Raw genomic sequence first — 15851 nt, 5'->3', positions numbered from 1 at the left:
CTATATTTTGTTTATTCATTCATCTGTTGATGAACACTTGGGTTGTTTGCAACTTTTGGCTATTGTGAATAATGCTGCTGTGAACATTGGTGTACAAATATATGTTCAAGTTCCTGCTTTTAATTCTTTTGGATATATACCTAGGAATAAAATCGCTGTGTCATATGGTAGTTCCAACTTTAACTTTTTTTTAATATTTATTTTTATTTATTTATTTGACTTCACTGAGTCTTAGTTGCAGCATGTGGGATTTAGTTCCCTGACCAAAGATTGAACCCAGACCCCCTGCATTGGGAGCATGGAGTCTTAGCCACTGAACCACCAGAGAAGTCCCCATCTTTAACTTTTTAAGAAACCACCAAACTGTTTTCCTCAGTGGCTGCACTATTACATTCCCATCAGTAATGCACAAGGGTTCCAATTTTTCCGCATCCTTGTAAACGTTTCTTATTTTCTTTGGTTTTTTTTTTTTTAAGTTTTATTATAGTCATTCTATTTGGTAGAAGTGGTATCTCATTGTGGTTTTAAAATTTTATTTATTTATTTATTTTAAAATTTATTTTAAAATTTATTTTACTCTTTATTTTTGGCTGCTCAGGCTTTCTCTAGCTGCAGAGAGCAAGGGCTACTCTCTAATTGCAGTGCGTGGGCTTCTCATTGTGGTGACTTCTGTTGTTGCAGCTTGTGGGTCAGTAGTTGCAGGTCCTGGGCTCTAGAGCACAGACTCAATAGTCATGGCACTTGGGCTTAGTTGCAACATGTGGGATATTCCCAGATCAGGTATCAAACCTGTGTCTCCTGCATTGGCAGGGAAATTCTTTACCACTAAGCCACCAGAGAACCCCTATACTATTTTAATTAATGTAGTTTTGTGGTAAGTCTTGAAGTCATGAAGTGTGAGTTCTCCAACTTTATTCTTCTTTTTCAAGATTGTTTTAGTTATTTGAGGCTCAGATGGTGAAGAATCTGCCTGCAATACAGGAGACCTGGGTTTGATCCCTGGGTCAAGAAGATCCCCGGGAGAAGGGAATGGCTACCCATCCCAGTATTCTTGTCTGGAGAATTCCATGAACAGAGGAGCTTGGCAGGCTATAGTCAATGGGAATACAAAGAGTTGGTCATGACTGAGCAACTAACACTTTTACTTTTTCACCAGAGAAGCCCTATACTCTTTTAATTACTATAGTTTTGTGATAAGTTTTGAAATCAAGAAGTGTGAGTCCTCCAATTTCATTCTTCTTTTTCAAGACTGTTTTGGCTATTTGAGACTCTTCAAAAATCCATGTGATTTTAAGGATGGTCTTTCCATTTCTATGAGAAAGGTAGTTGGAATTTTAATAGAGACTATGCTGAATCTGTAGATCACTTTGGGCAATACTGACATCTTAACGATGTTAAGCCTTCTGATCCATGGACACAGGATTCTGTTTATAGTTCTTTAATTTCTTTCAGCCATGTTTTATAGTTTTCAGCATATACATTATTAACCTCCTTGGTTAGAATTATTCCTAAGTATTTGATACTTTATATGCTATTAAAAATGGAATTGCTTGCTAGTTTCCTTTTTGGAAAAAATGTTTATTTGCGGTGTTTAGAGAAACACAATTGATTTTTTTGTGCTAATCTTGTACCCTACAACTTTGTTGAATTCATTTACAGCTCTGCTAGCTTTCTTGTGGATTTTTTGGGATCTTCTATATATAAGATCATGTCATCTGTGAAGGGAAAATAGTTTTACTTTTCCTTTTCAATTTGAATGACTTCTATTTCTTTTTCTTATCAGGGAGAACTTCCAGTATAATGTTGAATGACAGTTGTGAAAGTGAACATCTTTGTTTTGTTCCTGTTCTTAGGGGAAATGCTTTCAGTCTTTCACCATGGAGTATGATGCTAGCTTTGGGTTTTAAAATATTATTTTATATTTATTTATTATTTTGGCAGTACTGTGCAGCATGTGAGATCTTAGTTCCCTGACCAAGGATCAAATTTGCACCCCCTGCATTGGAAATGTGGACTTCTCACCATTGGACCATCAGGGAAGTCCCTAGCTGTGGGTTATTTAAAACATAAATATTCATTGTCATGTTGAGGAATTTTCCTGCTATTCCTTATTTCTGAGTTTCTGGCATAAAAACTCATCTGAGATGATCATTTTTTTTTTCTGTTTGTTTTATCAATATGATGTTTTATATTGATTGATTTTCTTATGTTGACTCTCTGTCTCTGTCTCTCTCTCTCTATATATATATATACATATATATATAAATATATATATACATATATATAAATATATATATACACACACATATAAATATATATATACATATATATAAATATATATATACATATATATATATATAAATATATATATATTACATATGTGTGTGTGCTAAGTCACTTCAGTCATGTCTGACTTTTTGTGACCCCGTGGATAGGAGCCTGCCAAGCTCCTCTGGCCATGGGATTCTCCATGCAAGAATGAGTTGTTGAATATATGAAGAAGATTGCCATGCCCTCCTTCAGGGGATCTTCCTTTGGGCTTCCCAGATGGTACTAGTGGTGAAGAACCTGCCTGACAATGTGGGAGACATAAGGGACGTGGGTTCAATCTTTGGGTTGGGAAGATCCCCTAGAGGAAGGCATGGCAACCCACTCTAGTACTCTTGCCTGGAGAATCCCATGGAGGGAGGAGCTTGGTAGACTTCAGTCCATAGGATCACAAAGAGTTGGACATGACCGAAGTGACTTAGCACGCTTGCATGCATCACATATATATATGTGTGTGTGTGTCATATTTATATATACATATAAAATCTAGGATCAGGATCATATTAGTAGGAGTCTAGGGTCTCGTAATAATAGGAGATATATATATATACCCTAAAAGACTCCATTAATATTTGTTGTAGAGCAGATTTGCTAGCAATGGATTTTGGGGTTTTGTTTATCTGGTCTTAATTTTTCTCCCATTTTTGTGGATATTTTTGGTGATTTGATTATAGAATTTTTCTTTCAGAACTTTGAGAATGTCATCCAATGCCTTCTGGCCTTCATAGCTCTGATGAGAAATCAGCTGTTAATCTTATCCCTTATACACGATGAGTCACTTTTCTCTTGCTTCTTTCAAGACTGTCTGTCATATATTCTGACAGTTCAGTATGTCTAAATGTGGATCTCTTTGTGTTTATCATATCTAGAACTTGTTAAGCTTCTTGGATGTGTAGACTAGTATTTCATTTAACTTGGAAAGTTTGGGGCATTATTTTTTTGGATGTTATTTCTCCCCCTTTCTCGCTCTCCTCTCTTTCTGGGACTTCCACTCTTTGTATGTTGTATAGTTGATGTTGTCCCACAGGTCTTCTAGGCTCAGTTGATTTTTCTTCATTTCTTTTTCTTTCTGTTCCTCACATTTGATAATCTCAATTGACTTATCTTCAGAATTGCTGATTTTTCTTTCACAAATTCTGATCTCCCAGTCTTTGCTTATCCTTCTGGGACTACTTTTATTTATTTATTTTTGTTGCATTGGGTCTACGTTGCTGCTTATGGGTTTTCTCTATTTGCAGCGAGCTGGGGCTACTCTTTGATGCAGTGCATGGGCTTCTCATTGCGGTGATATCTCTTGTTGTGGGTCACAGGCTCTAGGCTCATGGGCTTCAGTAATTGCAGCATGCTGGCTCAGTAGTTGTGGCATGAGGGCTCTAGGGTGTGTTGGCTTCAGTAATTACAGAATGGGGTCTTCAGTAGTTGTGGCATGTGGTCTCAGTAGTTGCAGCTCCTGGGCTCTAGAGCACAGGCTCAGTAATTGTGGCACACAGGGTTAGTTGCTCTGTGGCAAGTGGAATCTTCTTGGACCATGGATCAAATCCTTGTCCCTTGCATTGGCAGACAGGTTCCTATCCACTGTACCACCAGGGAAGTCCCCTTCTGGGACTATTTTAGAGTCACTTGCTGACACACAGGACACCCACTCCCAACCACTGTGGAGCACTGATGACAAACCTAATCAACTGTGCAGTCTTCAGCAGCTCCTTTACATCCTCAAACCTCGGGGGACCTTTTGCAACATAAATGGAGCCAGCTTTTCTAGGGTTTCCCCTCTCTGTGCAGTGAATCCCTTGTAGCTGTTGTCCTGGTTTCTGGTGGTTGTTCCCCACTGGGGTCCCCTTTTGTTTTATTCAGTGGAATTTCTAATGCCCACTCCTCTATCCTTCTCTAATTTAAATGCAGGCTAAATATTCCCTACTGGTTCCCCAGTCCTGAACCCTGTTTTATTTCCAGCCCCCTACATAAGGCCCACCTTCAATCCTTGCTCCCACTCTTACAACCTTCTTCTCCACCCCAGACTAGGGCCTTTGGAGTAACCTTCCTGACCCAGTATAAGGCACAGTCTCTCACTCCAACTGAAATAATACCTGCTACAGAAGCAGACTGAAAATTTGTGGGATTTAACTTTTTTTCAGTATGGCCTGGGTACTCAGTCTTATATTTCAGTTTCCATTTTTCTTAGAGAATTTCCTATAAATAATATTTGGAACTAACTAAAACACCACCTTTGAAAGAGTTCCATGTTTAACACTAGTGGGTCTGGCCCGGCAGGATCTGAATCTCTGGCACTGATGTGGCCTCAAGGCAACTAACAGACAAATCTCAGAAGGAATGATCATAGGCTTTCACAGTCCTCAGTGTTTATAGGCCAAAATAGTGATGATCTAAGAATGACCACAAATCCCTCATGTAACTTCCATGAATGGCAAAGCTCAGGTTGTAGGCGGAGCTGCAAGGCCAACTTCAGGGCTTTCTCATTTAAGTGCCCCTGACCTCAGATAGCCCAGCCTCTAAGGTGTCATAGTTTATCCCCAGAGAGTACTCAGTGGGGACATGACAGTTTCTGAAATCCCAGATCCTCCATGTCCACAGGGAGGTGGGAGAGAGCAGTCTGGCTCAGGAGACCTAGATCCCAATGCTTCAGGCCTCAGGAAAGCGCTAGAATAAGAATTTAGCCCTGGGTGAAGAGGGGGACAACCCTAAGAGACCTGAATAGGAAAGCACTGAGTAGGGGATGCAGGATTAAGGATCTCCCTGCCCAGGATGGGGTATTACCAGACATTTTGTAAACAGAATCCCCTTGGTTTCTGCACTGGAAGGAACAGTCTTCACCAAAAGTACCTTGAATAAAAGAATGAACTTTTCTTATAGGTGTTGTCCCAGGATAAAAAGCAAGGGCAGGAAGATCCCTATTAAAAGCCTAGACTTTGTCAGCCTCTGTATGGAGCCCAGACTCAGGTGAAGACAGAGTTGTCTTCATGGCATTGGGATACTGAAGTTCAGGAGGGATGGTCATCTTGGCCTGATCCTTGTTCTCTGTCTAACACATCCTTTGTGGAGGATAGTCTCTATTTCTTATAATGCAGGATACTTATTCTTTCCAAATCTTTGTTTCTTCTGATAGCTAAGTGATATCTTCTGTCTTTGCTGAGTTTTGGGTGCACATTTTGGAAATTCTGGAAATCTGGGCTTAGAGGAAGGAAGGAAGGAGTCAGCTTTACCTTATATTGAGGGCCTACTTGGGCTTCACAGAGGTGAGCAAGGCTCAGGAGGGAGGCTGACAGTGAACATCCACCCCCATCACAGCTTCATTGTTCTTGCTCAGATGCCATATTTTTAAAATACTTTATTTTTTTTTTTATAATACTGTCATTACAAAAAAATACAAAAAACTACTATAAAAACATTCAGGGGCTTGTCAAAGTGAGAAAACCTAAAAACCCCATCCCAGAACCTGGCTGAAGCAGTCTTACCCTAGCTCCTTCACTATTTGACCTTTATACAATTGTGGGAGTGGGGTGGGGTCACACAGGCATCAAAGGGCTAGAAATTCTCCACTCAGCCTCCATGAAAGGTAAGAGATAAGTAGCTTCATATATCACAAAAATGGGATTTGGAAGTTTAGGGGTGGCTAGGCCCTGAGTTCAGAGGTGTGGGGAGAAACCTGTGACCCTGAATCTCTTGGTGGAGAATAGCTGCCACCTGACCCCAAAGCCCTTTCCCTTCCTGATGAAGGTTGGAAGACAGACCGTGCCCTCCACCTCTTAGCCTTAATACAGCAGGCCCCCTCCCCTTCCTCTACCCTTGCACATTCCTGGGAGCAGCAAGGAGGACAGAACTTCCAGCTCTGCAGGGTCTGGGCAGGGTAGCTGTCAAGGAGGCTGCTGAGGGTCCCATTCACTTCCCTGCCCCAAATGAAAAGTGTCTCGTGCTCAATGGCCCAGTTCATGGGTTATGGACCTTCCCTTCCTATCTCAACCCTGGAGAGGCACACACAGCTCTAGGTGTGTGTTTTGTGTGCATGAATATGTGTGTGATAACCTTGGACACTGTAGACTTGAGGGTGGGCCTGGGGTGGGAAAGCAGTGTCCATTTTATCCTCTTCCTCCCTCAATAGGAGGAAGCTAAAGGGAAGGGAAAGGAGAGGTATTAGCAAAGCTGAGAGGGGAAGGAGGACATGCTATTTACAAGCGTGGACAAGGAATCTCTATATCTTCAAGTAGCACTCAGATCATTCTCCAGCCACTGGAGTGGGAACTGGATTCGAAGGTTGTGACATGAAAATTGACCCCTGGCCTGGGCTAGCTCTCCCCACCTCCCTCCCACTCCCCCAGGGCAGCCCAGCTTTGAAAGGGGTCAGGGATAGGAACATTTCCCCTAAAAACCAGTGGCTTTTTTTTTTTTTTTGCACTTTAGAAAAAGTTGCCAGTGTCCAGTGGACATCAAGCTGGGTGCACAATGGATGGGGTGAGTGTGGGGGGTATTGCTGTGGTAGACTCTGGGTTGGCTAGGGCAGAGCCTAGGAACAAGGTAGGTGCTGCTTAAGGATCTGCCGTGTCTGTGGTGTTAATCTATCTGGGAACCGAACTTTGAACTCGACAATGAGATCTCCCCGCTGGGTGGGCACCTTGGGGAAGGGAAGGCCCTCCCCACGGAGTCTCTTCACGGTGCCTGGCTTGATGACATCATTGCAGGGCAAAGGGATCACTCGGCCATCAATGGTGGGAATGTTCACGGTGCAGCCGCACAGCGCCTAGGGAAAATTAGACAGAGAATGAGGAAAATGTAGGGTAGAGTGATAGGAAGGGAAGACAAGTAAAAGTGGGGAAGAAAAAAATCTCCATCACTCCCACCCCCTGCCCAGTAAAAACATGATCTGATCCAGGCCCCACCTCCTTGAGGCTGATCAGGGCACTGTAGAGCACGTTGGTACCATCTCGGCGGAAGTGTGCATGGGGCTTGTCTTTGAGCACAAAGACGATGTCCGCAGGGATGTTGTCAGGTGTAGCATCGCCCTCTTTGGGGAAGGTGATCTTGGTGCCTTCCTTCCAGCCACGCTTGATGACAATATGCAGGATCTTGTCCTCGGTGCGCACAGTTCGCCCGTCAGGGTTGAGGCGCCGCCTTGTGATCTTCATGCGTTTGGTGGAGCCGTGGTAGATTTCCTCCAGGGACACCCTCAACTCATGTACCACAGGTGGGTCCTGAACCTTGCGCCGAGGGTATAGTGGTTCTGGGGCTCGCCTTGGACCCCTACTCAGCCCATTGAAGCCAAAGCGGCCAAAGGCACCAAATGGGTCGTCATCTTCATCCACATCCATGTCATCTGGGTCAAAGCCACTGAAGGGACGAGCCGAGCGACTGCTGGCAAAGAAGATATCGAAGGGGTTGGAGCCTCCAAAGAAGGAGGCAAAGGTGGCATGGGGGTCTCCATGGAAGGTGTAGTGAAAGGAGCCGCTGGAGCCACCTGAGGAACCACCGCCAGTCTTCAGGCCTGCAGGGAGGAGAAGTTAGGGGCAGTGCGGCTGGTCTCCACCCCACCCCAGTCTCCTCCCCTCGCTCTCTAGCTCGCAGTTCATCAGCCTAGAGAAAGAAGCAAACTTTAACTTCCACAGAGAGGGCTGGCCTAATAGAGTAAGAAAAATCCCTGGCAAGATTAATTGCTACTTTTTTATATGCTTAATAATAATAAGGCACATCTTGGTGGATCATTGAAAAAGCAAGAGAGCTCCAGAAAAACATCTACTTTTGTTTTATTGACTATGCCAAAGCCTTTGACTGTGTGGATCACAATAAACTGTGGAAAATCCTGAAAGAGATGGGAATACCAGACCACCTGACCTGTCTCTTGAGAAACCTGTATGCAGGTCAGGAAGCAACAGTTAGAACTGGACATGGAACAACAGACTGGTTCCAAATAGGAAAAGGAGTACGTCAAGGCTGTATATTGTCACCCTGCTTATTTAACTTATGTGCAGAGTACATCATGTGAAATGCCAGGCTGGATGAAGCACAAGCTGGAATCAAGATTGCCGGGAGAAATATCAATAACCTCAGATATGCAGATGACACCACCCTTATGGCAGAAAGTGAAGAGGAACCAAAAAGCCTCTTGATGAAAGTGAAAGGAGAGTGAAAAGGTTGGCTTAAAGCTCAACATTCAGAAAACTAAGATCATGTCATCTGGTCCCATCACTTCATGGGAAATCGATGGGGAAACAGTGGAAACAGTGTCAGACTTTATTTTTCTGGGCTCCAGAATCACTGCAGATGGTGACTGCAGCCATGAAATTAGAAGACACTTACTCCTCAGAAGGAAAGTTATGACCAACCTAGATAGCATATTAAAAAGCAGAGACATTACTTTGTCAACAAAAGTCCGTCTAGTCAAGGCTATGGTTTTTCCAGTAGTCATGTATGGATGTGAGAGTTGGACTATAAAGAAAGCTGAGCACCGAAGAATTGATGTTTTTGAACTGTGGTGCTGGAGAAGACTCTTGAAAGTCCCTTGGCCTGCAAGGAGATCCAACCAGTCCATCCTAAAGGAGATCAGTCCTAGGTGTTCATTGGAAGGACTGATATTGAAGCTGAAAGTCCAAACTTTGGCCACCTCATGCGAAGAGTTGACTCATTGGAAAAGACCCTGATGCTGGGAGGGATTGGGGGCAGGAGGAGAAGGGGACGAAAGAGGACGAGATGGCTGGATGGCATCACCGACTAGATGGACATAAGTTTGGGTAAACTCCGGGAGTTGGTGATGGACAGGGAGGCCTGGCGTGCTGTGATTCACGGGGTTGCAAAGAGTCGGACACGACTGAGTGACTCAACTGAACTGCACTGAGGGTCAAAGAGGCTGAAAAGCTAAGACTAGAAGACTTGTAGGATGCAGCCTCCGGCGCTGTAATCTCTTCCATCTACCTGTGACCCAAAGATGTCTCAGGAAGCCTTGAATGGCTGGCCTGGGGTCATATTACAAGTCATACCTGAAAAGACAGGGCAAGAGGCAGTCACAAAGAATTTGACCATCCAGGGGGCTAGTAAGTGACTTGTCCCAAATAAGGTAGGGGTATCGTCAAGGAGGAAGTCCCCTCTCAATCTACTTCAAGCAGTTTCCTCTTTCTCTGACTCCCACCCAAATGGGAAATCAGGAGGCTCCTCAAAACTAGGAAAGATCATTAGCCTGGAGAAGAGTTATTTCTCTACAAAAAGTTTTAAAATGCTTTGTTACCACATTCAGGGCTCACAGTGTTGCACAGTTCCAAGGGGTACCATTCACACAAGGGACAAGTGTAGACTGTGCAACACCCTGGAGTGCACAACACCAAGCTTTCTCCCCATACCTTATGTCAGAGCAACCAAAATGCATGAATGAACTGGAACATTGCAGTGGCTACCCCAGTGACTCTCTCTGGAGTCAGGTTGTAGCTCAGGGGCTCAGATTCCTGGAGGCAGTCTTCATGGGGCATGGTAGTGATGGTGATGGGATTAGTGGGGGCGGGGCATGTGTGGGGAGGAGTGAAGAAGGAGGTTAACACTGAGAAATGATCTAGGGTATATAGATTCAGGGCTGGGGCCCAGGCTAGGGGAAGGGACTGTTCTCTTTGGGACCTTTATCTCGATATTTATTGGCTGTGGAAGCCTGAGCCTGAATTCACCTCTTATTTCCTGGGAGCACAAGAGGAGATTTGCGTTTCATTGAAGAGGCCAAGAAGCAAGCAATCCAGTGGCTTGTAACAGCTCCCTCTTCACCCTTGCTAAGACTCAAAGTCTGTTCTTTCCTTCTACTGAGGGTCTGATTGTCAGGTGAACTCAAGAAGCTTGGCAGAGCTCAGTGAGAGAAATTGGTCTGATGATGACAGGGGGGAGTAATTTCTCTGCAAGGATTCCTGCTGTACCACTACTGCCCCCTTTTCAAGCTGGGAACAACTTGTCCCCTGCCAGGGTGTACACAGAGTCTATATTCACAACTGTTCTGGCTGGCTACTGGGGAGGGGCAGGGCAGACAGAAATACAGCCCGCATTTCCAAGGCTGCTCCTCCCTTCCCAGGCCCTGGATGTCTCCTTAAGGTTGTTCCGTATCCCCAGGAACCCTCCTGGGGTGTAGATCTGTGTTAGAACCAGTGTTTGGACCTAGGGCCCAAGCTTTGCCCTTTGCTTAGGTTTGGTCTTGCAGAAAGAAATCGACCAGCTTCTCTGGTGGTTCAATGGTAAAGAATCTGCCTGCAATGCAGGAGTTCAATCCCTGGGTTGGGAAGATGCCCTGGAGAAGGAAATGGCAACCCACTCCAGTATTCTTGCCTGGAGGGTCCCATGGACAGAGGAGCCTGGCTGGCTATAATCCATGGGGTCACAAAAAACTTGGACATGATTTGGCGACTAAATAACCCAGCTCCTACCTTTTTACTAATCAAGATGAGGCCAAGCAGAGGAATGAATGCAATTCCTAGACAGGTCACATGGTGGCATGGTGTCTGCACTGCTTTCCTCTTCCCCATCACTACCCCTCCCATCTCTCTACCCCAGAGAGAAACATTTCTTAGCTGATAGAAAACTGAGGATTCCAGCAACTGCCTGGTGAATCTGGGAATTGGCAAGTCTAATAGTTGAGGAGGGAAGTAATGGAAGGAACTTTGGCATGGAGAATAAGAAGAGAGGGTTGGGAGGACTAGGGTGTACAGTGGATTGGGTCATGCAACACAAAGGAAGGGATAGGGAGAGGAAAAGAACATTCTTTTGAGTACTTACTCTGTATCAGGTACAGTACATATCATTAGCCCATCTAATTTTGAGACTAGAATGGGGAGACTGAGGAGGAGAAAGTGGAAGAAAGGTGGATGCCACTGGTGAGGAAGGGCAGTTCCTCCCGGAAAGGAGAGTCCTCAGCTGTGACAATGTCTCTTAATATAGCCTGACAGGTGCTTGTGGCTGGCGGGTGGCAGGCAGCCCTGAGGGGCAGGCCCAGAATTAGCAGCTACATCATGCCCGTGGGATGTGCTGGGAGGAGCCGCCCTCTCAGAGGCTTTATTTGGACCTTTCCTGCCACCCTGTGTGTGGCTACCAGCTACCCCAGGGAGGGGGCAAGTTGCCAGCAGCAGTTCCTGTTCCACTCTTGGATCCCTGCCACTTCCTCAGGGAGTCGAAACTCTAACTCTGTTCAGCTGGCCTGAAGTGGGCAGGAATGGGGCAGGGAAGGGGACAACCATCTCTAGCTCAGAGCTCCAGTGGTTAATTCCCCAGCTGCTTAAGGGCCAAACTTTTATGCTGATGATTGTAAATGCTCTGTCCTCAGAGAGCCACACACTCCCTTTCCTAACCTTCCCCATCAGCCAATGAAGCAGCAGGGACTTCAGGCAGGACTAATAAGGCTGGGAGGGAAAGAAGGGCGGGGAAGGCCTCTGGCTCTAGCTTCTCTAAGGCCTGAACTTGAGGAGGGAGAGGGGCAGAGAAAGGCAGGGAGAGGGATGGGAAGCTGAGACTGGGGAGTGGGTAGTCTCTTCTTTCCTCTGGATGTCAGTGCTAGGAACACTTGTGCTTCTCACCCTTTTCTCAGTCTCCAGTTCCCTGCTTTGAGAACTAGGTCACCCAGGACGCCCAACAAGGACAGACATCCAGTATCAGGCTGGGGCACTGCCCTCTTACCTTCCTCCCCATACTGGTCATACAGGCTCCGTTTCTTAGGGTCACTCAGCACATCATAGGCCTCTGCAATCTCCTTAAACTTCTCCTCAGCATTGGGTTCTTTGTTCTTATCTGGATGGTACTTCAAGGCCATCTTCCGATAGGCTTTCTTGATCTCATCCTCGTTGGCTCCAGACGGGATCCCAAGAATCTTGTAGTAATCCTTTCCCATCACAGCCACGGGACCGGCACTGGTCTCCTTGTTTCTGAAAGAAACCAGGGCCGATCCTTGATGCCACTGTTCCCTTCTACCCTGGTCCTGTTCCTGATGATCCTGAAGTTCCTAAATGACTCACTGTGTAACTTTCAGCAGGTCATGCCTGTTCTGTGGGCCTCTGTCTCTCCATCAGTACGATGAAAGGTTTGGACTAGAAGATCTCTTCCAGCTTTGACATTCTAGGATTCTGTGATTCTTTCCTTAGCTCCTGGGTTTTCTCAACAGGAAGCTGGGGGCTGTGGCCCAAGTCTTGGGGCTATTCTAAGGCCTAGGTCCTTGGGCCAGACTGAGGACCCCCACGAGCCCAGCTGAGTGAGGTGGTACCATGGACTGACAGATCCACGCATAGGAGCTGGCCAAGATCAGTGTACTGGGTGAGGTCACCTGAGCATCGTGGTCTCCTACGCCATGCCTCAGGCATGGTGCCCAGGCTAAGGGCAGCTGGGGCAGTGGCCCAGGACTGGGGACAGGCCTGGGTCTTCAGCCAGATGCCTTGGCCAGCCAGGCTGAGTCAGGTGTGGGTGCCTGAATTCCTCTCTGCCATTGGAGACCCCAGGTCTTCCTACCCCCACTCCCCAAACTATGCTAAGCCTCATGTGTGATTCAGATCAGAGGATGACTAACAGCCTTGGAAACTGCTGTTTCTAACTCCCTCCTAACCAGGGCAACTGTTCGCTTTACTCATTTCCCAGTGTCTACACACAAAACTGTGTTTGAAGACATGTCTGTGCTGCCTAAGCATCAGTGTTAGTGAACAAAAGCATCCTAGGGTAGGGTCTTTTTAACCTTAGTTTTTAGGAGACAGTTGGGCACTAACCAACGTTTCCTCAATACGTTTTCTACCAGTTCCTCTCTCTCACCTGCGTCATGGTTTAGGATCTGGCCCAGTGCCAGGTCCACACTCCTTTGATAGTCCCTTGCATGCTGGGTGCAAGGGCATTTGCTATTTATATGAGGGAGAAACACAGGACTCTAATTCTTTCCCTCTAATCTCCCTCCATCAATGTCTCTGTGGTGGATATGAAGGAAGGGCACTTTCCTCTAGCTAGAGCTATTTGGGGGAATGGCCAGAAGCCATTCTCCAACCCAAGACTTGGCCAACCCCTGCCAAAGCCCAGAGTCTTTCTAGCAATGTCCTGGGCTGGCAGCCACAGCTGAGGCCTGCTTTTCTGCCTTTGACTGCTTCAGAGAGGTGTACAGAGTTTTCTGACCAGAGTAAGGGTTATAATGGGTAAGGGGAGGCCTCAAGGCCTCGGGTAGACAAAGACAACAGCCCTAACTCCTGCCCCCACAGGGCCTATTACAGGTGGCTGGGTTGACTCATGGTTCTGGGAGTCATCTCAATCTGATGAAGAGAAGGCTCCATTAAGGTGGGTACTCCCCCTTCTCCCTACCAGCATGTCATGCCTGGTGGGGGGAGGCTGCAGTTGGGGGAGGCAGAAAAGAAAGAGCATCTGGGGGAGGGCAGCCATTTTCGGAAGCAGCAGTAAAAGCCGTCTGAGAGGGAGCTGGGGGTGGTCTGCCACCATCTCTGCCTCAGCCCACACTTTCTTTCCCCTGAAACTGGGAAGGAACCCTATCACACCAAGAGGGTGCCCCCAGAGAACTATAGCAGCTTTTAGGCTGAGGGTGAGTGGAACTGCTTGGCAGTGCTCTCACCCTCCCCTCGCTGTCCCTGCATTACCTCTTCATATGGCCAGCTTCCTGCCTGGCAACCACCTGCTAGCTGTTCTAGACCTATAATTCTCTTGCCTCCACAGACATAGGGCAAGCTCTTTCAGGAATTGCCTGTTTTCTTTCCTCCCTCCTTCCCTCCCTCCCATACCCATGAGCCACATGTTAGAATGACAAAGGAACCCCATGGCATGGCACTGCCTAGGATGGAGAGGAATGAGGAAGATGTTAATGTAGTGGCAGGAATGAAAAATGAGAAATAGCAAGGGGGACTGGTCCAGGAAAGGGGAATGGTTGATACAGAAAATGAAGTACTAAGGGAGGGCGATGAAGGATGACAAATGGAAATATCTGAGGTGGCAAATGGGTTACCAATGGGATGTAAAGAGTTGAAATACTAGAGGAGGTATTTGTGAAAGATGGATGCCTGAATGGTTTGGTATAGGAGATGAATGACAAGGGATGCAGTTCATTCAAATGTAAGGGTGGAACAGAAAGGGGATTCTTATATGTAATTGGGGATGAGATGAGATGGATGAAGCAAATAGGCAATGGAGGGGGATATGACATGAAGAATTTGACTTGGTATGGGTGTGAGTGCCCTTCTCCAGAGGGACTTACCGAAACTTTACAAACCCATTCAGCGTCCACGCTCGAAGTTTTAAGGGCTCCAGCTGAATTTTAAACATCAAGCTGGCTAAGAAGTCTTCTCCCCAGAAGTGTGGGAAGCTCCGGAAAGCTCCTCGGGCCTGTAGTGGGGGTGCTGCTGGGGATGGGCAGGAGAGCACTGTGCGCTTAAACATGCCCAGCCCAGCCCCTCACCTCGGATCGCTCCACTGGAGCCCGCTCGGAAAGCTGAAGCTCTGGAAGCCACCTCCTCAGGGTCTCGGGCACTTGCCCAGCAAGCCTTGTCCGGTGCAGCAGGAGCTGGTCCTGATCCCCAGGTATGGAGAGTGAAGGGGTAGGGTCCAGCGATCACCTACTCTCAGGTGCAGCGAGGTCTGGCTGATTGTGAATGGCTGTATGGCAGTGTGACAGTAAGGCTGGCAGTGTGAAGAGCGTGTGCTTGTGAGTGGCAGCGTATGTACCTGTGACAGGTGTGATTGTCTGTGAGGGCCTTAGAGGCAGTGTGTTCTTCTCTCCTCTCCTGGGGAGGAGCAGACCCCAATCCCCAAGAATCTACTCAATGAAGTCACTGACGGGGAGTCTCCTCCCTCGCAGATGGGCGGGGTGGGGCGGGACAGAGCTCGGCTGGGACAAAAGGCGCGGCGAGGAGAGGAGGGGAGGAGAGGGGAGGGGGCTCCGGCGGAGGAGGGTGGTCGGTGATGTCACCGGCGCTGGCTGACTGGGCTGGCTCAGAAACGCCTCCGCAGAACCCGAAGTGACCCGGCCCGACCCTCCCCCAGCTCAGACGCTGGCTGCCCCCTCTAAGAGGGTCGCGGACATCAAGCACCTAGTAGACTCCGAGTCCCCACACCCCCGCGGCGGAAGAGTCGATGGGCCCTCAGTGTCCCGATCCCCGCTCCCCCCGGACATTAGGACCCCTGGCTTCGCGACGCCCCCATCCCCACCCCCGGGACCCTCGAGTCCTGGCTCGGCGCCCTCACCGGTGAGGAGCTGCGGGCGCCGCCGCGGTCCGTCAGACAGCCGCTGCCCCCTCCCCCGGCTCTGGCTCCGCCGCCTCCACTAGGGACAGGAGTCGCCCGCCCGCCGGCGGCAGACAGCCGGCCCGGGAACCCGCCCCCGCAGCTCCGCCTCCGTACTGCCCATTGCGCCGTCTGCCCGTCACTCAGCTCAGCCTCTGTTGTAATTGGACAGCTTTCAACGAGTGGTTCTGTGGTAGCCGTCCCTTCTCCGCCCCCGTCACCCGGCCACACGCGCACACATTCCGGGCAGTGATTGGTATGAATCTGATTGGTGCACTCTGGAATCAATCAACCACACCTCTTCGCTA

The 15851-nt window shown here is 47.6% G+C and overlaps 1 protein-coding gene across 5 annotated transcripts; it reads right to left on the bottom strand.

Annotated features, from left to right (window-relative positions):
* Positions 1–5659: 5659 nt before the first annotated feature.
* On the bottom strand, positions 5660–15591 carry DNAJB5 (DnaJ heat shock protein family (Hsp40) member B5). 5 transcript variants are annotated; one of them, XM_081507186.1, is made up of 5 exons: positions 15505–15591; positions 14519–14830; positions 11968–12212; positions 7221–7822; positions 5660–7081 (listed from the first exon to the last, which is right to left on the bottom strand). In XM_081507186.1, exons 2-5 carry the CDS (start codon positions 14698–14700, stop codon positions 6848–6850), a joined length of 1263 nt encoding a protein of 420 aa, XP_081363312.1. In that variant the 5' UTR covers positions 14701–14830; positions 15505–15591; the 3' UTR covers positions 5660–6847. The 5 variants fall into 5 exon arrangements, with proteins under 5 accessions (XP_081363312.1, XP_081363346.1, XP_081363320.1 ...); XM_081507220.1 differs by having other exon boundaries at positions 14720–14830; XM_081507194.1 differs by having other exon boundaries at positions 14519–14663.
* Between the last annotated feature and the right edge of the window lie 260 nt (positions 15592–15851).

This window comes from Giraffa tippelskirchi, chromosome 1 (genome assembly GCF_054371585.1).
Source record: "Giraffa tippelskirchi isolate mGirTip1 chromosome 1, T2T-mGirTip1v1.2.pri, whole genome shotgun sequence".
In the NCBI taxonomy this organism is placed as follows: Eukaryota; Metazoa; Chordata; class Mammalia; order Artiodactyla; family Giraffidae; genus Giraffa; species Giraffa tippelskirchi.
The sequence above is the reverse complement of the archived record's forward strand: the minus strand, read 5'-3'. Positions and strand labels throughout refer to the sequence as shown.